The sequence below is a fragment of the Hylobates moloch genome, unplaced genomic scaffold, assembly GCF_009828535.3.
Source record: "Hylobates moloch isolate HMO894 unplaced genomic scaffold, HMol_V3 SCAFFOLD_12, whole genome shotgun sequence".
NCBI classification, from domain to species: Eukaryota; Metazoa; Chordata; class Mammalia; order Primates; family Hylobatidae; genus Hylobates; species Hylobates moloch.
The window spans coordinates 62,548,595-62,572,671 of record NW_026652287.1 but is presented as its reverse complement, the minus strand read 5'-3'; the positions used below and the strand labels follow the sequence as shown (position 1 = coordinate 62,572,671).

The window sequence follows — 24,077 nt, the reverse complement described above, 5'->3', positions numbered from 1 at the left end:
ACAGGCTTACAAAAGGGAGGATGGAACAAGCACCGTGGCACACCTGTAAACCCAGCACTTTGGGAAGCTGAGAGGAGAGGATTGCTTAAGCCCAGGAGTTCAAGACCAGCCTGGACAACATAGTGAGAGTGGGACCCTGTGTCTACAAAAAAATTAAAAATTAGCTGGGCATGGTGGTACGTGCATGTAGTCCCAGCTACGTGGGAGGCTGAGGTGGAAGGACTGCCTGAGCCTGGGAGGTTGAGGCTGCAGTGACTTATGATCATGCCATTGCACTCCAGTCTGAGTGACAGAGCAAGACCCTGACACACTCCACCCCCTCACCCAAAAAAAGAATGAAGAGTATTAAAAAATTACAAAGAGTATAAATTGAAAACCTAGAAGAGTATTTTAAAGACTAGGAAGAAAGACTCCAAACTGGGTGGTTGGTCAGCGTCAAATATTGCAGAGGAGATAATGGCAAATAAAATATTTGTGAAAATACTACTGCTGAATTCTGTAAGCAAGGTGTCACTGGCAAACTTAAGGGCAGTAACAGTGATAAGCAAGGGCTATTCTGGAGTTCCTAAGACAGATTCTCCTAGCTGGGAAGGTGATTTTGCAAGTCAGAAGTCCTCCAACTGCATAAGGCCATCAACGGCTGGATGGCATAAGCTGGTGACTTGAGTATAATTTTTGGCAGTCTTGGCTGTGATGGCACAATATCAAAGGCATCAAAATCAAGAGAGTAGGTCCAAAAGCCACTAATACTGATCTCTTTCCAGAGAGATCTCAACAATGGCCAGTTTTAAGTACTGGGCAATGGAAGTCCTGCTAACAGGTCTGTTTCCAGCTGCCTGTTGCTATTACAAGTGGAGCTCTTTACAAGATTTTGATCCTTTCTGTTATAGCCTTTCCTCTCCACTACTTCTAAAATCAATAAACTAAGATAGTTTACTGTTAACTGAGATAGTTACTATGCTGACTTAATTTACAGACACCTGTCAAAAGCTAAATTATACACATAAGGCTACTATACAGAGTTACAGAATTCTCTAGCAGTAGCTCCTGAAGGCCAATATATTCAAACATTTTCAAGTTCATGGTGAAAGGAGAAAACCAGGGAAGATGTAGTGAATTTTCCACAAAACCAAATTAAGAGTAGTGACTCAGGAACCAACTTGCTGGGCTCAACACCCAACACCATCACTTACTAGCTATGTGACCTTTCACAAGTTACTTAATATCTCTATACCCATTTCCTCACTTGTAAAATGGGGATAATAATAGAACCTACCTCACAGAGTTGATGTGCGGTTTAAATAATATGTAAAAAATATTTAAAACAACGTCTGGTACTTGGTAAATACTATATAAATGTTAACTGCTATTAAATGTTAAAGCTTGCCCTTCCATTCTGGGAGTATGTGCTTCCTAGATAGACTCTTTTGGTGTTAAAAGTATATTCTGTTAACACGAAATAAAGGTGATACTATACTGTCTTTTTTTGTATAGTGTCTTTATATACACATCTGAATCATGTATATCCTCTACTGAAAAGTCAAAATGGAAGTTATTCTAATGTCCTCAACACAATTCACCCAAAACAAAAATAAGTAAAAATGTTTTGAGTCTTGTAAAATGCATGTCAACCCCAAAGAATTTATTAACAATAACACTTACCCTATATTCAAAATCTGCAAACTCCCGGCCCCCACGACCTCCTCTGAATCCTCCGCGAAATCCTCGAGGGGCAGTGAAGGTACCACCTCTGCCACCACCACGCCCTCTGCCACCACGGAAACCAAGACCTCCTCTGCCTCTGTATCCCCCACGACCACGGTTTGGACGAAGTGGGATTCCAAATGTTTCAGCATTTAATCTTCTTTCTTCAGCCCAGGTTGGTCTCCGTTCTCTATTATAAAAGCAAATAATCTTCAGCATATCAGGTTTAAAAGAATATCTCTCAGCCAAAATATGCAGTGCTACTCCCAGATTAAGCCTAAGTAATTACTAAAGCTAATTAGAAATAAGCATCTCGGCCAGGCGCGGTGGCTCACGCCTCTAATCCCAGCACTTTGGGAGGCCGAGGGGGCGGATCGCCTGAGGTCAGGAGTTCGAGACCAGCCTGGCCAAAATGATGAAACTCGGTCTCTACCAAAAATACAAAAAATAGCTGGGCGTGATGGCAGGCGCCTGTAATCCCAGCTACTTGGGAGGCTGAGGCAGGATGATCACTTGAACCTGGGAGGTGGAGGTTGCAGTGAGTCGAGATTGCGCCACTGCACTCCAGTCTGGGTGACAAGAACGAAGCCCCGTCTCAAAAAAAAAAAAAAAAAAAAAAAAAAAAAAAAAAAAAAAAAAAAAAAGCATCTTATCTAAGTTATCACGAGTTGCTCATGGCATATGAGTTCAATGTGTTCCTATAATATTCTGTTAAACTTCATGTCAACACATGACTGACATTAGTTTCTTGCAAATAAACCTGATAAACATAGTAACAGCTCCAAAATAATGGAAATTCAGATAAAATGAGATTGGTAATTGACTTCGCTTTCCACTCAGCCCCCAAAGGAAAAGAAGGTAAAGTCAGACAGGGAGGCCTTGTCTTGGGAAGCTAGGAGATGGAAAGTGGGCCCTTAGGTCCCCATTATGTTGCTGGCCCAATCTCTGGACCCGATACCAATTAACCCAAGAAGTATCTGAATTATTGCTGCTGTCGTCCAGCCAATCGTGGGACTCAGAATTATGTCCACCCATGTTTATACTGAAGCAAACAACTGCCACCAGAGGGCACCAAACTTCAGCCAGGACAAGGACAAGGACAATCCGGATTGGGCAGGAGAACCTCTAGAACTGTTAGTTCCTCACACTGGGTCCTTTAATTAACCTCTCAATAATTTGCCAATTTTCTGGACCCACATTTACTACAATCTGGCAGTTTTATGGTATCAGCAAACTTCAAAGTAGATTAGCACTTCGGTTCTGGCTTCATTTGAACTGTAACATAGAGGGGTGAAAAAAAGTCCTACTTAGACATTACCTAAATGCTTAATTGCTAATATTAAAATATGAATATATCCTTAAACAAAAGTACATGATTATTTCTTTTGAATGAATAATTTAGAACTTTAGTATATATTTTCTTTTAGCAAAATAAAACATTAAAAAATCAATTATGGCCAGGTGTGGTGGCTCATGCCTGTAATCCTAGTACTTTGGGAGGCTGGTCTTGAGGCCAGGAGTTCACGATTAGCCTGGGCAACATAGCGAGATCCCATCTCTACAAAAAAATGAAAAAAATTAGCTGGGTGGGTGGTGTGCAACTGTAGTCCCCTCTACTGAGGCTGAGATGGGAGGATTGCTTGAGCTCAGGAGTTTGAGGCTACAGTGAGCTGTGACTGCACTGCTGCACTCCAGCCTGAGTAACAGAGTTAAGACTGTCTCAAAACAAAACAAAACAAAACAATTATGGTAGTATTCATTAAACCTCGTGAATTTACATGAAACCATTTTACACTTCAATCAATATCATAAGAGCAAAAGAACAACTTTAAAGACTGTACCTATTGTCATCACAAGAAATATTATCAAAGAAGGATTTAGTTTTGTCATAATAGCAATTAGGTCCAAGTGGATCTTCTTCATCAGCATTTCCTTCACTGTTTTGGGTATCAACTCCTGAGTCTCCTTTATCTTCACCATTTACAGGCTTCTCCTGTTTCTCAAGTTTATCTTCTAAGGACAAACAAAAGCACATATCATAAAAGTCAAGACAGCTAACCTGAATTACATAAAAACACCTAATCTGAGAAACATCCATAATTCACAGATCAAATAAGATTATTTTCCGAATAGAAAAATCAAAGCTTACCTTTTAATTTAAGTTTATTATGAAACTCTCTGTCAATCTCTTCCTTGTTGAATTGTGCATTTGCACTTTCAAAGTCAAAGTCTTTCTCAAATTTCATTGGCCCATCTCGCCGAATACCAAATCTTCCCCTGCCACCCCGATGACCCCCACGCCCTCTCCTTGGAGCTGAAGGAGCACCTGGAGCTATGATAATAAAGAATATATACAAAGGACATTCAATGTGTAATAGCTGATTTAGCACAGATGCTGCTATTGTGCTCTTTAGATTCAACAGTCAACAACAGAAATGCTTACAGGTCTCTATTTTATTGTATTTGTATTTTTTATACAAAATAAAAAATTAAGTTTCACTAATATTTAATATGTAGACTGAGAATAGCTCACACAAAATTTCTAAACATTTGTATTTATGGAGTCCACACTCACATGTGTTACTGACAGAGTATATAGCCAGGCAAGTGTGGAGACTTCTGCACTAAATTAATGTATGCTCCTTGAGGGCAGGGGCTTTGTTTTCCTTACTGCTATATCCCCAACACCGGCAAACTGAAGTGCCAGACACATATTGGATTCTCAAAACGCAGAAAGCCTTTTATGGAAAGAATAACAGGAACCAAGATTTATAGTAAGAAAAATAAACACTAATCGGCACAAATTGCAAGAAAATAGGTGTTATTTCCACATCACAGATAAAAAACAGACAAGTACCAATCCTTACTGACTCCGAACACTTCCTACTCCATCTTCACTGTGTCTCTCTAGATGGCTCTATATTATTCAAGCCTTCCTGTATCTATATATTCTCTCTCCTCTATAACACAGTAAAATTTCAGCCAATCATAAGAGACATGATAAAGCAATAGAAAGTAGCATAATTTATAGTGAAAAACGTGGGAACCCAAATATCCAACACAAGAAAAATGACTAACGAGAAAAAAAACAGAGGAAGAATATTTGATGTTAACTGACAAACGCAGAGCAGAAAGCAGTATGAGTTTAATGATCACAATTGCGTGAAATGCTCCACACATACTGACAAGGATGAGAAGTGACTACAGGGTAACAGACAGGTTTGTGCTGTTTGCTGAGGTTTGGCAAACTGCCTAGGTTTGAGAAAACAAACCACAAAACCCCACAGCAGCATATCCAGACATAAATCTAGATAAGTAGGATATTTAAAACATTCACCTCTACTATTAAAAATGCCTCAGCCACAAGCCAGAATTACATCATGATCCTTCTGTCTTAAAAAAAAAAATGTTTTGGGGCTGGGCGCGGTGGCTCACGCCTGTAACCCCAGCACTTTGGGAGGCTGGGGCGGGCAGATCACAAGGTCAGGAGCTCGAGACGAGCCTGACCAACACGGTGAAACGCCATCTCTACTAAAAATACAGAAATATTAGCCAGGCGTGGTGGTGCGTGCCTGTAATCCCACCTACCCAGGAGGCTGAGGCAGGAGAATGGCTTGAACCCGGGAGGCGAAGGCTGCAGTGAGCAGAGATCGCACCACTATACTCTAGCCTGGGCGACAGAGCGAGATTCTGTCTCCAGAAAAAAAAAAAAAAAAAAAAAAGATTTTGGGTATAGATGTCTGTCTGTAAAATCTACAAAAAAAATCTGGAAGAATATTCACTGTTCTGTTAATGAACCCCTTTGGTGGGGGGTTAGTTTTGAAGGGCAATGAAAGATAGTATGGCAGTTATTTTATTTTGGGAGGGGAGCTCTCTCTTTTTCTGAATAAAAAAGGTAAAATATAATGAGTCAAATGAAACAAAATTCTGTATTCCATGGCATGTGTAGTCCCAGCTACTCAGGAGGGTGAGGCAGAAGAATGGCCTGAACCTGGGAGGTGGAGGTTGCAGTGAGCTGAGATCGCGCCACTGCACTCCAGCCTGGGCGACAGAGGTTGACTCTGTTTCAAAAAAAAAAAAAAAAAAAATAAGGATATAAAAATATACATATATAAATGTAGAGGAGAAATAAGAGTATATATACATCTAAAAATATCATATCTAGGTTTCTAAAATTAAGTGGAAGATCATTTTTCAATCATTTTCTAAATAAGGTAGATTATACATTCCCTTTTTAATTTAGAAGAGTTGTAAAATTATAATTTATTTTCCATTAATAAATTTGAAAATATTAATAAAATGAATGATTTTAGAATGTTATATATTACAAAACAGATAAAGAAAATATAAAACCTTATTAAATCAATAATCATAAAAGAAAACTACAGCTCTTAAACAACTGATTCAAAAACAGGAGCTGGTCTTAATTTTTTTATTTTTTATTTTTGACGGACTCTCGCTCTGTTGCCCAGGCTGGAGTGCAGTGGTGCGATCTTGGCTCACTACAACCTTGCCTCCCCGGTTCAAGTGATTCTCCTGCCTCAGCCTCCTGAGCAGCTGGGCCTACAGGCGTGTGCCACCACACCCAGCTAATTTTTCTATTTTTAGTAGAGACAGGGTTTCACCATATGGCCAGGCTGGTCTCAAACTCCTGACCTCGTGATCTGCCCGCCTCGGCGTCCCAAAGTGCTGAGATTACAGGTGTGAGCCACCATGCCTGGCCTCTGGGCTTAATTTTAATGAGGAAACGTTTCAAACTTGTAACATAAAGAAAATTCCATTCCCAAAGGCATAGAAAACAATGAAAACCAATTTTATAATCCTAACTTGAAACTGACACAAAACATAAGAACCACAAAAGTAGAAGCCATAGGAAAATGTAAATATAAATGAACGAATCCTACTAGCAGGAAATACTCAAGAACATATTAAAAGATAACTGCCTGGCTGGGTGCAGTGGCTCACGCCTGTAATCCCAACACTTTGGGAGGCTGAGGTGGGTGGAAAATAAGGTCAGGAGTTTGAGGCCAGCCTGGCCAACATGGCAAAGCCCTGTCTCTACTAAAAATACAAAAATTAGCTGGGTATGGTGGCACGCGGCTGTAATCCCAGCTACTCGGGAGGCTGAGGCAGGAGAATTACTTGAACCCAGGAGGCGGAGGCTGCAGTGAGCCGAGATCACACCACTGCACTACAGCCTGGGCAACAAGCGTGAAACTCCATCTCAGAAAAAAAAAGGCCTACCACTAAGTAGAATTTTTTTCCAGAAAAGTAAAATTTAAAAAAATCTTTTTATTTTAAAGTAATTATAGAAAAGAAAAATTGAAAAACTAGTTCAGAGTCGTCCTTTGTGCTCATCACCCAACTTCCCAAACTCCAACAGTCACATCTTATATAATTATGGTACATTATCAAAACCAAGAAACCGACACAGGCACAATCTAATTAACTAAACTACAGACCTTGCTCAGATGTCACCAGTTTGTACATGTACTCATTTTTTGGTATGTCTTTATGCATAGTTCTATGATGTTCTACCATATATAGATTTGCAAAACCACCATCACAATCAAGATAAAGGACTGTTCTGTCACCACAGTGACATTCCCCTGTGCTCCTCCTTTACAGTCACAACCCCCGCCTTTCATTTTTTTATAGTAATTATGTATCATACATTTAAAATGTTCTCCCTGTTGAGAAGCATAGGATGTGACTTTCAGATCCAAGAACTTACCTACTTGTCTCTTGTTATCATTTCTGAGTTGCTCATTTTCTGGCCTTGAAACTTTGTGTACTTCAGCTACAGAAGAAGACATGCAAAGTGCCAAATCAACTCAGGGCACATCATCAAAAACTTCCATAGCTAGAAATGCAAACAAACAAACCAAAAAACCCAAAACAAAGCCTGTGCAATGCCCAAAAAACTATACCCACACCACCAACACTTTGAGTCAAATTTGAAAGACCAAACATTCTATCATGTTCAGTTTAATTTTCTGGGATCATTCATATGAAGTAAATCCTTCTAATGAAAATAAAGTGAGTGGAAAACATTGATTAGTCAATTAAGGAACAGTAAACAGCTAAAGTTCTACCTCGCCTGTGCTCCTGATTCTCTCCTGCCTTTTGGCTGGTAGATGGCAAAGGCCTGGTTGATACAGGACTCCTTCTCCCAACAGCTGCTGGAGCAGGTAAGTGGGCCGAGGCGGTCTGCACTGCTTGTTCCATGGTTGGGCTTTTTCTCAAAGGGTCTAACTGAGGGCTTGAGCGACCTAAAATGTAACCAAAAGATAAGAAACTACCCTATTGGAGATTTCAAAATAATCTAGACCCTAAATAAAATTGTCCAGAGTTTTATTTCTACCAATTCAAATCCTTAGCACAAATCTGAATTAATCCACTTATCAGACCAGATATTAAGAATGGTATCTTTAGTGGGCTTGTCATTAGGCTAAAAATAAAAAATAATAATAATAAAAAAAAACTTCAACAGCTTCAAAACAACTCCCTCCTCCTCACAATTTTATCTGTTATTTCTATTTAGTGGAAGAGTTTACATTAAAAAAAAAAAATTGCTGCCTGGTACGAGATTCTCTAGAATTATCAAAGGTCATGTTGTAGTCAGGTCAAACTTAGGCTTTCGCCAATGACAACCATAAGACTATGGTGACTTGTTTTAATTTTTCTTAGTACTGTCTGTAGATGACTAAAACAATACCTTTACATCTATCTACAGGTATTATCTCCATTAAATTTCTATTATAAGAAAGTAAATGGCCAGGCGCAGTGGCACATGCCTATAATCCTAGTCCTTTGGGAGGCTGAAGCAGGAGGATCGCTTGAGCCCAGGATTTCAAGACCAGCCTAGGCAACATGGTGAAACCCTGTCTCTACTGAAAATACAAAAATTAGCCAGGCGTGGTGGCACGTGCCTGTGTTCCCAGCTACTCAGGAGGCTGAGATGGAATAGCTTGAACCTGCGAGGCAGAGGCTGCAGTGAGCCGAGATCGTGCCACTGCACTCCAGCCTAGGCGACAGAGCGAGGCCCTGTCTTATAAATAAATAAATAAATAAATAAATAAATAAATAAATAAAGTAAAAGAACTAGAAAGTTAGATAAGTGAAGTTCTTTAATGCTTTAGGGGCTTGGATAATTAAACATAAAAACTAAAAGGCCAGCAAAAAAACAAACAAAACCAAAAAACAAACAACCAAAAAACCCTTCAGATAATTACACGGTAGCCATACTCATTCCTTGCCTTTTAAAAGATCTCTTGGCAAGTTTTTGCTTAATATGGGGTTTGGCTGGGCGCGGGTGCTCACACCTATAATCCCAGCAATTTGGGAGGCTGAGGTGGGCAGATCGCTTGAGCTCAGGAGTTCGAGACCAGCCTGAACAAGATGGCGAAAGCCTGTCTCTACAAAAATATACAAAAATTAGCCAGGTGTGGTGGCACATGCCTGTAACCCCAGCTGCTCAGGGGGCTCAAGTGGGTGGATCACTGGAGCCTGGGAGGCAGAGGTTGTAGTGAGCCAAGATTGGTCCACTGCATCCAGCCTGGGTGACAAAGCTAGACCCTGTCTCAAAAAAATACAAAAAGAAAAGAGCCAAAACAAAAAATGGGGTTTGTACTTATAAATTATATTTTTCCTTTTATGAGGTCAGAGCCTGGTCACAGCATGAACTGAAGAATGTAACATCGGGTGCTCCCCTCATGCTTTCTGTCCTGATAATGTTTGCTGTATATCTCTGCTTAGGCACTCACATCTGATAATTATTCCAAAATATAATGCTTTGCTTAAAAAAATAATGCTCATTTCATGTAAAAAATCCCCCAAATATGCTGCAAATGTTACTGTCCATCTGTGCATATTTGCAGGCGTCAAACAACTGGTGAGTGCTGACAATGCATTATTATGTACCCAGATGATTCAGGGATAATTTATTAGTAATATTTCCCCAATTTATGATTATCTAAAGTATGCAATTACAAATGTGCAATACCATTTCAGCCATTAATGGCAAAGTTAGCCAAATAAATGATCATTTATCAAAACCCAGAAACCGACACAGGCACAATCTAATTAACATTTCAAAATTAAGTTACCACTAACAGAAGCATTGCAATTTTTCCACTGGATTATAATGGGAAATCATGGTTTATATAAGTTTGGCCTATGAAAAAACATTTTATAATCACTTATAAAACACATTTTGTTTTGTTTTTGTGTTTTAGAGACAGGGTAGGGTCTTGTTCTGTTGCTCTGGCTGGAGTGCAGTGGCGCAATCACAGCTCGCTGCAACTTCTAACTCCTGGGACCCAGTGATCTTCCTGCCTCAGCCTCTTCAGTAGCTAGGACTATAGGTGTGCGCTACCACACCTTGCTAATTTTTTTTATTTCACGTGTCTTCCTGAAAAAGTCTACTGCTACAGTTAATTTTATGGTACTACATTAAATCATCTTATAAGTTTATAAAACTTCTTTATCAAGGCTTTTGAGAAAAGATCCTATGGCTCACAAGTACTACAGAAGTACAAGCAATGGGGCAATCAGAACAAGTGCAGGAACATTTGCTGTGTACTTAAAAAGCCTTTTCACTATTAAGGCCTACTAATCATCATGATGCCAGTTTTGTCACAAACAGGGAAATATAGGTGATACTGTGATACTGGATACATTATTAGGAATAAATCCAGAAGTGATTTCTGCATAATAAAGAGACACTCCCTTGGGCTATCTTCACAATCTTATCACACTTAAAAGAAAATTCTAGGAATTTTAATTTTGTGAAATTCAGAAATTTTAGTTGATAAAACTTAAATGCAAACTCTTAGGACTTCTTTGTCATAGCTTTATGTAAATACACCTCTTTCTTTTAATAAACACATACTTCAAAATTTTTAACATTTTAATCTATTTAAAATGTATATATTTTTTGGTGCTCAGTATGAGGGAAAGAATCTAGAGTGACTTTCTCCAAATGATCAGGCAACATTATTAATTGGAACAGACAGCCTTCTCTCCACTAATTTAAAATAATACCTTTATCATCTACTAAATTCTTTTAAGATGAAGTCTTGCTCTGTTGTCTAGGCTAGTGTGCAGGGCCGCAATCACAGCTTGCTGCCACCTTGACCTCCTGGGCTCAAACAATCCTCTAGCTTCAGCCTCTCAAGTAGCTGATAGGCGCACACATCATGCCCAGCTAATTTTTAACGTTTTTAGAGACAGGGTCCTGCTATGTTGTCCAGGCTAGTCTCAAATCCCTGGCTTCTGTCTTGAACTCACAAAATGTTAGGGTTTCAGGCATGAACCACTGCACCCAGAATAAATTATTACTTACACTCGGATCTGTTTCTGACTGCCTATTGCATTCTATTCATCTCTTATTTTTTTTCCTGCATTGCTACATTTTATTATCATGTCAGTAAACCCATTACTTTTATTTTTCAAATATGTCCAGCCACACTTCCATGTTTATTTTAAAGATAATCTGTTTTACTAAATTCTCCTACTATTCTACTTGCACTGCTTTTTAATTAATTTGCAATAAATTTGATAACTATGAGAAGTAAAGTCTTCTCAATACTGAATCTTTTTTTTTTTTTTTTGGGAGATAGGATCTCGGTTCTGTCCCCCAGGCTGGAGTGAGGTAGTGCAGTTAGGACTCACTGCAGCCTCGGCCTCCTGGGCTCATGTGATTCTCCTGTCTCAGCCTCTTGAGTAGCTAGGATCACAGGTGTCCACCATCATACTCCGCTTATTTTTAAAATTTTTTGGTAGAGATGAAGTTTCACTATGTTGCCCAGGCTGGTCTCAAACTCCTGGGCTCAAGTGATCATCCTGGCTTTGCCTCCCTAAGTGCTGGTACTGTTCTTGTTCTTCTATCTAGGAATAAGATATGTTTCTTCCATTATATGCAACTTTTATGTCCCTCTCTTATATTATTTATCATAGAAGTTGGTTATATTTCTTAGTATGACCAACTTATTTCTTATTACATATTTTGTATACAATTTCTATTTTGCATTACTGTAATCATCTTTTCTCCTCATTACATAATCAATGGATTAGGCTTTAGGACTATTAATTTTTTTTTTTTTTGAAATGGAGTCTCGCTTTGTCGCCCAAGCTGGAGTGTAGTAGTGTGATCTTGGCTCACTACAACCTCTGCCTCCCAGGTTCAAGTGATTCTCCCACCTCAGCCTCCTGAGTAGCTGGGATTACAGGTGCACGCCACCAAGCCCGGCTAATTTTTGTATTTTTAGTAGAGATGGGGTTTCACCATGTTGGTTGGCCAGGCTGGTCTCGAACGCCTGACCTCAGGCGATCCACCTGCCTTGGCCTCCCAAAGTGCTGGGATTACAGGCATGAGCCACCGTGCCCAGCCAGAACTATTGACTTTTGTATATTTAATTTACATTTTGCCTCTGCCTAATTTAAGTTCCTTATTAGTTCTCATTCTTCATGAATAATGCTAATTTCAATATTTATGCTTCTTTTTCATGTGTTCCTGATTTAACTAAAAATTCCAGAATAGGCCGGGCACTGTGGCTCATGCCTATAATCCCAGCACTTTGGGAGGCTGAGGTGGGTGGATTGCTTGAGCCCAGGAGTTCCAGACCAGCCTTGGCAACATGGCGAAATCCTGTTCCTACAAAACTAGCTGGTGGTGCTTGCTTGTGATCTCAGCTAATTGGGAGGATGGCCTGAGCTCAGGAGGTGGAGGCTGCAGTAAGCCATGATCACACCACTACATTCCAGTCTGGGAGACAGAGCAGGACCCTATCTCAAAAACAAACAATCTTTAGAATGTTTAACAATTAAGAAAGTAGGCTGGGCGCAGTGGCTCACGTCTACAATCTCAGCACTTTGGGAGGCCAAGGCAGGTGGATCACTTGAGGTCAGGAGTTTGAGACCAGCCTGGCCAACATCGCGAAACCACATCTCTATCAAAAATACAAAAAAATGAGCTGGGCATGGTGGCACATGCCTGTAATCCCAGCTACTTGGGAGGGTGAGGCAGGAGAATCGCTTGAACCTGGGAGATGGAGGTTGCAGTGAGCCGAGATTGTGCCACTGCACTCCAGTCTGGGTGACAGAGCAAGACTCCATCTTAAAAGAAAAAAAAAAAAAAGAAAAAAATTAAGCTAATCAATATGAGTAACAGTAAGAACTATTTCAAAATATCTTAACTGAAATACATAAGATTATGTTTAGCATTGAATTTTTACCCTTAATAGCTTTTTAAAATACTGTCTTGTGATTAGAGGTCTTTCTGAAATGACTTAACATTGCTTTACTTAAAAACAAAACAAAACAAAACAAAACAAAACAAAAACCATTCATATAAAGCAATGAGCCAAAAATACCCATTTCTAAAGTGGATAAAAATAGATAAGGAAAAGCCGAGCATGGTAGCACAAGGCTGTAGCCCCAGCTACTGGGGAAGCTAAGGTGGGAGGCTTATTTGGGGCCAGGTGTCCAAGGCTGCAGTGCGCTATGATCACATCTGTGAATAGCCACTGCATTTCAGTTTGGGCAGCATAGTGAGACCCACCTCTTAAAAAAAAAAAAAAAAAAAAAAAAAAAGCTGGGCCCAATGGCTCATGCCTGTAATCCCAATACTTTGGGGAGGCCAAGGCAAATGGACTGCTTCAGCCCAGGAGTTCGAGACCAGCCTGGGCAATATAGGGAAACCTCATCTCTAATAAGTAAATAAAAGAAAAATATTAAGAAAAAAGAAAGAAACAAAGATAAGAATAAAAGGTATGGATAACCATTTAAAATTATGAGACTGGCTGGTTGAAGAGCAGAATTTTAAGAATAAGAAGCTTACTAAAATACAAATCCTCAGGCCTCAGGGATTCTGATGTGTAAGTCTCAGGATTTAAATTTTTAAGAAGCACCCCAGATGATTCAGTTGTCAGTGGCCTACACTGAGAACCACTACTCTCCATCCTGTGAGGATGTTAGGGAAAATGTAACAGCATAATACACAGTTTTCTTCTGATGATATTTCCAATTCATCTTGGATAGCTCAACTTTAATGGTGAGTCTGAGCCCAATTTGATATATTTAAGTGTTACATACAAGTTACATAATTGCTTTGCAAAAAAAGTCCAACTTAGAGAATGCTCAGCATTTCAGTTCCATGATCTAAGAACTGTAATAAGTCTAAATAGTGAGAGTCATTCAATAATATATTCATTGCAATACAGCAATTTGGAGAAAATTTTTAAAGGAACCAAACAGAAATTATACACGTGATTTACAAGCTGCAAAAGCTCTTACATTCAGAAAAAGACAAAAACCACTATAAAAGTTTAGAATGGAAATATTTTAGGGATGAGATAGCTTACCTTGAGATAACTGTGTTTTTAGAGATCTTGTATCCTGTGTAAAGGCGGAACCAACCGCACTACTTTGGGGTAAGGTACCACTGTTTGATGTTTCTGTTCCAAAGGATGTCAAAGAGCTTCCAGCTTAAAGAGATGTTTTTAAATGATAAAAAAATTTTAAAAAATGTTTTACATTTTTCAATGATACAAAGTAATGCAGCATTTTAATGACGGTAATTGTCTACCTCTCCCCGCAACATCTGTACAAATTAATAATCTTGGAAATTAAAGTGTACTCAATAGTTTGGGAATTCTATGGATATATGGAGGGCGGGGGAAGGAGAAGCCAATATACTGTCCACTATCCTTGGATGCAAGCAATGTTTATAACACATGGAGTGCTGTCCTAGGCAGTTTTGCAGATGGGACAGCAAGGATCCATACCAGCTAGAGAAGTAGCAGAAATAGTACAGTCAACACTAACATTAAGGTTCAATGATTCTAATACTAAGTATCTGGACAAATAGCCAAACCAGCAGACAGGTTTACAAGGAGCTTTTTCAGCATTTCCAAGGCAATAGACGATGGACTCTGGTTTCAATGCTTCCCCTTAAGATGGGGCTGTGAGGCTGCATTCTGCCTAAAGCAGCTGCAGAAAGTTCTGGCAACATGAGTAAAAAAGTCCCTAGAAAGGGCCCAATTCTCTGCCATACTAGGTTATATCAAATTTCTTCTTTAAGTTTCTACAGTACTTAGGGATCATTCACTTTTGATATACTGTGCTCTTTCCTTAGTATTTCATTTATGCAGGTTTTCACTATATTTCAACAGCACCTCCCCCTTCCACAACCTCTAAATCCAACCAAAAGATGGTAGTCAGAGTGATTTTTTACAAAATATAATCACATTATCGTGCTTTAGACCTTCTGATGGCTTCCACTGTCCTCGAGATAAAAGTTCAAACTATTTACTTCAGTTAATAAAACCTACCTCTTCTCTCATCATTTTCTATATTTTCACCAGTCTAGCCCACAGCAGCAGTTTATCCTTCTGCTCTTAAAACACACGAATATTACAATCATGCCCCTTGCAATTTGCCCATTTTCAGGTTAGTCAACTCCAGTCCCTTCAACCATTACTCACTTCACATGGTCTTTATGACACTCTCCCCTTCCTTTCTTAGACTCCTAATTTAATGAATTCTATTTGTTCTTAACCCTCTTAAAATGTGGCTTTAGGGCTGGGCACAGTGGCTCACACCTGTAATCCCAGCATTTTGGGAGGCCAAGGTGGGCAGATCATGAGGTCAGGAGTTCAAGACTGGCCTGACCAATATGGTGAAACCTCGTCTCTACAAAAATTCAAAAATCAGCCGGGCGTGGTGGCGCATGCCTGCAGTCCCAGCTACTCGGGAGGCTGAGGCAGGAGAACTGCTTGAACCTGGGAGGTGGAGGTTGCAGTGAGCCAATATTGGGCCACTGTGCTCCAGCCTGGGTGTCAGAGTGAGACTCTGTTTAAAAAAAAAAAAAAAAAAAAAATGTGGCTTCAGAAAGCAGCACAGTATCTTAGACAAGGGGAGCCACTGGGACTCCCTTGGAGGTGCAATCCAGCCTGGCTGCAGCTCCAGTAAGCTCAGGAGAAGCCTAACACAACTTCCCACAATATCCCGGTAATGTAGGGACTGGTGCTTTCAAGAATTCTGTGGGGAGTAGAACCCATCCAGTTATTTCTAGTATTCCTGGGTGATGACCAAGACATCAGCCACTTTGATGTGTATTTGCATCTGCAGGCTGCTCTATGTTTCCTCACCTGGCTTGGCCTCCCATTGCTTGTCCTCTGGATTACGCATTTAATGGTTAGAGCAAATCTCTTCCATGAGTTCCTGATCATGCCACCCTCTACTCCCTCTACTCCAATTCTACTACCAATTTATGTCTATAATCTATTCCAAATTATTTTTAATTTATAGTTTAAGCCAGGGGTCAAGTTTTATTTTTTTCCACAGATAACCAGCTGCTGCAACATCCCTTGTTAAAACAATGTCTTTTCTCTCCATTGAACTGTCTTGGTACTCTAAGTATCTGAGTGGGTCTATTTCTGGATTCTCTATTCTTTATTCCTGGTCTGTTAACGTGGTAAGTTACAACTGATTTTCAAATGTTGCAGCTTTGCAGTCCTGAGATAAATCTTTGTCATCATATACAATCCTTCTTCTGAAGTGCTGGCTTCTACTTCTAATAAACATTATTTTTTGTTCATGGGAGACAATGATCTATAATTTTCTTGTAACGATCTAGTCATAGTTGGTATTTCAGTTATTTGGCCTTGGTTATAGGGTCAGTAAATATTTCCTCTTCCTCTATTCTCCGAATTTTCTTTTTCTCTTTTTGAGATGGAGTCTTGCTCTGTAGCCAGGCTGAAGTGCAGTGGCGCGATCTCGGCTGACTGTAACCTCCGCCTTCTGGGCTCAAGCAATTCTCCTGCCTCAGCCTCCCGAGCAGCTGGGACTACAGGCGTGCGCCATCATGCCCAACTAATTTTTTTTTTGTATTTTTAGTAGAGACAGGGGTTTCACCACGTTGGCTGGGCTGGTCTCGATCTCCTGACCTCGTGATCCGCCCGCCTCGGCCTCCCAAAGTGCTGGGATTACAGGTGTGAGCCACCGTACCCAGCCTTTTTTTCCTTAAGAGACAGGGTTTTGCTCTGTTGCCTTGGCTGGAGTGCAGTGGCATGATCATGGCTCACTGCAGCCTTGAACTCCTGGGCTCAAGAGATCCTCCCGCCTCAGCCTCCTGAGTTACTGGGACTACAGGCATGCATCATGGTGCATAGCTATCTGAAAGAGTTTGTGTAAGATTAGTAAAAATTATTTCTTCCCTAAATGTTTGGTAGAATGTAACAGTAAACAGTCTAGAATTTTCTTTCTGGGTGATTTTAAATTACTGTTTCAATTTCATTAGAAGATATAGAGATATTGAGATTTTATTTCCTCTTGTGTTGGTTTACTATTTTTCAAGAAATTTGCCCACTTCATCCAAACTATCACATTTGTTGACATTCGTATATTCCCATATTATTCTTTTAAGGTCTATACTGATGTCTACTCTTTCCTTCCTGGCATTGACAACTTGCTTGGTTGTTCTTTCTTTCCTTAATCAGTTTTGCTAGGGACTTATCAATCTTATATAAAAAAAAAACAAAAAACAAAAACCTACCCAAAACAAATTCTTGGCTTTGCTGATATATAATCTATTTCTATTTCATTGATTTCTGCTCTTATCTTTTTATTTTCTTCCCCTTCTATTACTTTTGGAATAATTGTCTTTCATTTTTTTCCTAGCTGTCCCCTGACGTCCTCACCAACTTGTTTTAGAGACATAGTCTCACTCTGTCACCCAGGCTAGAAGGCAGTGGCACAATCATAATTCACTGCAACCATGAACTGCTGGGCTCAAGGATTCCTCCCACCTCAGCCTCCCAAGTAGTTAGGACTAAGGGCATTCACCACCATGCCCAGCTAACCATTTTTCCTAGCATTTTTTTTTTTTTTTTAATGAGACAGAGTCTTGCTCTGTCGCCCAGGCTGGAGTTCAATGGTGTGATCTTGGCTCACTGCAACCTCCGCCTCCCGGGTTCAAGCGATTCTCCTGCCTCAGCCTCCTGAGTAGCTGGGATTACAGGCACCTGCCATCATACCTGGCTAATTTTTGTATTTTTGTAGAGATGGAGTTTCACCATGTTGGCCAGGCTGGTCTCAAACTCCTGACCTCAGGTAATCCGCCCGCCTTGACCTCCCAAAGTGCTGGGATTACAGGTGGGAGATACCACAACCGGCGCTTTCCTAGCTTCTTAAACTGGTAGCTTAGAGCACTGATTTTAAAAATTCTTATTTTCTTTTCCTTTTTATTTGAGACAAAGTCTTGCTCTGTCACCCAGGCTAGAGTGCAGTAATGCCATCTCAACTCACTACAACCTCTGCCTCCCCAGCTCAAGCGATTCTCCTGCCTCCACCTCCCAAGTAGCTGGGACTACAGGCGCATGCCAACACGCCTGAGTAATTTTTGTATTTTTAGTAGAGATGGGTTTTTACCACATTGGCCAGGCTGGTCTTGAACTCCTGACCTCAAGTGATCTGCCCATCTCAGCCTCCCAAAGTGCTGGGATCATGGGCATGAGCCACCACGCCCGGCCAAAAATTCTTGTTTTCTAATACATGTATTTAAAGCTATGAAAATTTTTCTAAACACTGTTTTAGCTACACCCACAAACTTTCTGGTCATTAAATTAAAAATACATTTTTTTAATTTTTTTTTTTTTTTTTTTTTTTTTTTGAGACAGAGTTTCGCTCTGTCGCCCAGGCTGGAGTGCAGTGGTGCGATCTCGGCTCACTGCAAGCTCCGCCTCCCGGGTTCACACCATTCTCCTGCCTTAGCCTCCCGAGTGGCTGGGACTACAGGTGCCCGCCACCACGCCCGGCTAATTTTTTTTTTTTTTGTATTTTTAGTAGAGACGGGGTTTCACCATGTTAGCCAGGATGGTCTCGATCTCCTGACCACGTGATCTGCCCGCCTCGGCCTCCCAAAGCGCTGGGACTACAGGCTTGAGCCACCGCGCCCAGCCTAATTTTTTCTTTTTAGAGACAAGGTCTAGCTCTGCCGCCTTTCCTGGAGTGCAGTGGCAGAATCACAGCTCACTGCAGCATCACAGCTCACTGCAGTCTTCAATTCCTGGGCTCAATCAAGTCTCCCACCCCAGCCTCCTGAGTGCTAGGACTACAGGTATGTACAACCACATCCAGCTACTTATACATTTTTTTTTGTAGAGACAAGGTCTCCCTACGTTCCCCAGGCTGGTCTTGAACTCCTGGCCTCAAGTGATCCTCCCACCGTGGCCACCCAAAGTGCTGGGATTACAGGTGTATGCTATCACATCTGGCCTAGATTTAAAAAATTCTCTAATTTCCCTTGTAAATTCTCCTTTGATCTATTAGTGATTAACAAGTTTACTTGATACCAAATTATCTGGGGATTCTTCAAGTTACCTTTATTAATTTCAAGTTTATTTTGTGGTTTAATAATATACCATGTATGATTTTATTCCTTTTGGAATTTAGTGTGACTTATTTTATGGTCCAGCATTTGGTCTATATTGTTGAGCAGTTCACGTCTACTTAAAACAATATTCTGCAATTGTTGGGTATACTGTTTTATAAAAGTTACACATTCAGGACTGTTGTATCTTCCTGATGAATTGATCCTTATCTTTATGAAGAACGCCCCCCCTCCACACACACTTTTATCTCTGCAAGAAATCCTGATCTTTAAGCTCCTTTGTCTGATACTAATGTATGCTACACACTTCTCTTGTTATTGCTGTTTGTATGGTATACTTTCTTCTATTCTTTCACTTTCTTTCTTTCTTTCTTTCTTTCTTTTTTTTTTTTTTTTTTTTTTCTGTCACCCAGGCTGGAGTGCAGTGGCGCAATCTTGGCTCACTGCAAGCTCCGCCTCCCGGGTTCACGCCATTCTCCTGCCTCAGCCTCTCCGAGTAGCTGGGACTACAGGCGCCCACCACCACGCCCGGCTAATTTTTTTTGTATTTTTTAGTAGAGATGGGGTTTCACCGTGGTCTCGATCTCCTGACCTCGTGATCCGCCCGCCTCGGCCTCCCAAAGTGCTGGGATTACAAGTGAGAGCCACCACGCCCGGCCTATTCTTTCACTTTCAGTGCATTTCTTATAAACATAATATAGTTGGGCCTTGTCTTTTTTTTTTTTTTTTTTTTAATTCAGTCTGACACTCTGCCTTTTAACTGGAATGTTTAATTCCTTCATGTTTTACCAAAATAGATCTTTAACAATCTTTCTTTTTTTGTTGTTTTGGAGACATGGTCTCGCTCTGTCGCTCAGGCTGGAGTACAGTGGCGTGATCTCAACTCACTGCAACCTTCGCCTCCTGGGTTCCAGGGATTCTCCTGCCTCAGCCTCCGGAGTAGCTGGGATTACAGGCGCACGCCACCATGCCTGGCTCATTTTTTTGTATTTTCAGTAGAGACAGGTTTCACCATGTTGGCCAGGCTGATCTTGAACTCCTGACCTCAAATGATTCACTCGTCTCAGCCTCCCAAAGTGCTGGGATTACAGGCATGAGCCACTGTGCCTGGTCTGATCTTTAACAATCCTTAGTTTAACATCCGTAATGGTTGAAACAACCCCCTGGCTTCATGCTAACTGTAAAGTTCATAAGCATCTCTTCAAGGCTTCATCACTCAGTGATTAAAAATTAGTCTCTACAAAACACTGGAGACCTAAGAGAACCATCTTCCAATATGGTTTGGCTACTTAATCAACTAAAATGTACCCACTGATGGTCTATTCAGCCAATATTCCTCCATCTGGCACATAAGATTATGAGACTTAAACAGCATGCCATGACATGCTAGTCAACCTGTCTCAATTATTTGAGAACAACCAGCTGACCTTATCAACTGGAGTAAATATAACAGAAAAAATATCTAATTGCTCCATGTTTCTTCATTTTAATCCTTGCTACAGAATTACTTTAGATAGGTGGTCAATCTATACCTTTCACTGTTTCTATGAATCCTTTTTCTAACTGCAGCAGTAAGCTCTTGCTACTGTTCAATGGTAACATAGGGAAATACTGTTTTGATGCTTCATTTATTGTGAGATGTTTAATTTTTCCAAGAGTTCAGAAATTAAGGCCAGTAATGATCTCATCTCTTACATATAAGAATTATTTTTGCATCAGTTTTAAGAAAAGTCTGCCAGGCGCGGTGGCTCACGCCTGTAATCCCAGCACTTTGGGAGGCCGAGGCGGGTGGATCACAAGGTCAGGAGTTTGAGACCAGCCTGACCAACATGGTGAAACCCTGTCTCTACTAAAAATACAAAAATTAGCTGGGCATGGTGGCGTGTAACCCCAGCTGTTCAGGAGGCTGAGGCAGGACACTCGCTTGAACCCGGGAGGAGGAGGTTGCAGTGAGCTGAGATCGCACCACTGCACTCTAGCTGGTGACAGAGCAAGATGCCATCTCAAAAAACAAGCTAAATTTAAGTTAATTCCTTTTCTGAAAAACATCTGTCACCTTGACCAATGCCACAGCTTTCCTCTTCCTCATTTGGTAACTTCTAACACTTAGTTTTCTAATTAGCCACTTCATAAATTATCCTAACCACTATGGAAATCAATTAATCAAAAATAACCTGACCCTGCAAAAATTATTCTACTGACATGGAAAACACCAGTAAAACCTTCTACTTTTGTGACACCCAAGTAATAAACTAACAACGCACAATAATATTAAAATTAGATTAAAATATTTATAAAAAGCATTTCACAACCATAAAATACTCTGATTAGAGAGTAAACCTTGAAGAATGGCAGAAGCAATAGTTACTATATAGATACTACGTGCTTGATCCTGTTCAAATTTTTGAACATAATTACTTACATAAACTTCATGGTAACATAAGAAGTATAATGATGATCTCAAAGTCAGTTAACTAATTTAGTCAAAGGAGCCTCAAAAAGGATAATACAATTTGCAATCATTCCTTATTTGAATCTCCAGGAGAGGATTCTAAGTTATAGTTAACATACAGTATATCTTGATTTAACATGAATAAATAACATTGATCTTACCACTGGATTTGGAAATTTATGGACCAAAGTTACACTATTTCACCTAAAATAAGTCTAAAAGGAATTAATTTTTAATTATGAAAAATGTCAAACCTATGTTAAAATTGAAGGAGTACACAGAATATCAATATATTCCTCACCTAGACTCATCAACTGCTAACATCTAACCAAACCCACTGTTTCTCCATCTTTATACTTTAATATGCAAATTTTTCTTTTGTTTAGAGAGGCTAAAATCAATCTGGCCCTTTACTTCTAAATACTTCAAAACCACCTCCCCCAAAACACTCTCCCATATGATTAACCAGAAAATTAACAGTAATAACAACATCCAACGATTAGTCCATACTCAAAAGTTCCTTAATAGTCCCTAAAATGTTCTTCACACCAACTTTTTAAGTTTTCTTTTCCTCCCCTGCAGGAAACAAACACGCCAACTTTTTAAAAGCCCAGGATTCGATTCTATATTACATTTGGATATTATGTCTCTTCAGTCTTTGCCAGCCTAAAACAGTTCTGCTGCCTCTCTCCATTCTTTGTAATATTGAATCTTTTGAAAAGTGTGGATAACTGTCTTGCAAAACAACCCACCTTCTGGATATATAAGCCCATTTCTTCAAAACTAGATTCTGCATTTTCAGCAAGAACCCCACAAAGGTGATATTATATTTTGCCCCCCCCACCCCAATCATCACATCAGGAGACACATAATTGCTTAAGGCAATGCTAAACTTGAGCACTTGACGGAGTTGGTAACCACCAGATGTCTGTGTTACAAGGGTACATTCCCCCTTTGTAAATTGTGGGATGATACTTTAAGATCACCTTAATATCCTCTCCTAACACCTTTCACCCAACGACTTCAGCATCTAATGATAATCCTCGATAATTATTATACTGAGATTAGAAAATGGCAATTTTCTTTATCTACCACTCCTTCTACTTATTAGCAGGCATTTTTATGTGAAAAAAGTATGTCTTTTCCTTTGTTTTTCAATAGGCCCTTGTTCCTTTTAGTGGGGAGTGGTATTTAGAAACTAAAAGCTGAGTCTACATGTGTTCTTTGCTACGGGGTTTCCATTGTTTCTAGGTCCTTTCTATGAACAGAGCTAGGAAATAACAAGTTTTTAAAAAAATGAGTCCATACTCATACCATCTATTTACATTCAGCACCACAGGGTTCTTTCTCACCTTTCCCATTTCATATTTATATCTTCCTTCTCCATGGTAAAAACACTATTTCCCAACGTAAGTATTTTATTCATTTGCCCTTTCCTATAATACATACAAAACAGTTTAAGAATTAACACCTGGCTGGTGCAGTGGCTCACATCTGTAATCCCAACACTTTTGGAGGCCGAGGTGGGTGGATCACTTCAGGTCACAAGTTTGAGACCAGTCTGGAAAACATGGGGAAACCCTGTCTGTACAAAAAATACAAAAAAAATTCTAGCCGGGAGCGGTGGTGCATGCCTATAATCCCAGCTACTCGGGACGCTGAAGTGGGAGGATGGCTTGAGCCTGGGAGGCGGAGGTTACAGTGAGGTGGGATCGTGCCACTGCACTCCAGCCTGGGTGAGAGCCAGATCTTATCTCAAAAAAAAAAATAAATAAATAAATAAAAAATAACACCAATAATACAAATCAAAGTCACGTTTTCTTAATAGTTCTATTTGTTGTTAGAATATATCCTAAGGGTGTAAAAGTTATCTGAATTATTTTTTCCTCTGTGTGGTTATATTATCAATTTAATATGTAATAGCATCTGTGGTTTCTGTTTATATTCATTCAGTTTTATTTATTTATTTATTTTCAGATGGAGTTTTGCTGTTGTGGCCTAGGCTGGAGTGCAATGGCACGATCTCAGCTCACTGCAACCTCTGCCTCCCGGGTTCAAGCGATTCTCCTACCTCAGCCTCCCTAGTAGCTGGGATTACAGGCATGCACCACCACATCCAGCTAATTTTGTATTTTTAGTAGAGATGGGGTTTCTCCATGTTGGTCAGGCTGGTCTTGAACTCCTGACTTCAGGTGATCCGCCTGCCTCAGCCTCCCAAAGTGCTGGGATGACAAGTATGAGCCACCGTGCCCAGCTCATTCAGTTTTAGTTTGCTTTTTTTTGCCATTCTTTGTTATTTTGTGAATAAGTAAAACATTTAAATACTTAAGTCACATCTGTATAAAAAGTATATTCATAGGAAGGAATTTAATAATGTTAATAAAACTTATTAGCATATCAATGAGTTTCAAGATACACCTGAAACTAAATTTGTGGTGCAGTGAAACAATAAACTGATAATTATTTCAATGAAATTTTAAAAGATTAGGGGCAAAAGCTTGAGATTTAAAGCTTTTTTTTTTTTTT

At 39.9% G+C, this 24,077-nt stretch overlaps 1 protein-coding gene across 5 annotated transcripts in view; it reads right to left on the bottom strand.

The window, feature by feature from the left end:
• Window positions 1-24,077, bottom strand: part of LSM14A (LSM14A mRNA processing body assembly factor) — a 60,719-nt gene that overhangs the window by 6,308 nt on the left and 30,334 nt on the right. For 2 of the 5 annotated variants that reach the window (XM_032170408.2, XM_032170409.2), the window contains exons 4-9: window positions 14,070-14,192; window positions 7,800-7,976; window positions 7,439-7,504; window positions 3,854-4,036; window positions 3,546-3,717; window positions 1,663-1,894 (exon numbers count right to left, since the gene is read on the bottom strand). In XM_032170408.2, the coding sequence (XP_032026299.1) occupies window positions 1,663-1,894; window positions 3,546-3,717; window positions 3,854-4,036; window positions 7,439-7,504; window positions 7,800-7,976; window positions 14,070-14,192 (953 nt within the window). The remainder of the gene's footprint in view (window positions 1-1,662; window positions 1,895-3,545; window positions 3,718-3,853; window positions 4,037-7,438; window positions 7,505-7,799; window positions 7,977-14,069; window positions 14,193-24,077) is intronic. The other 3 variants (XM_058424923.1, XM_058424922.1, XM_032170407.2) reach the window with 2 other exon arrangements.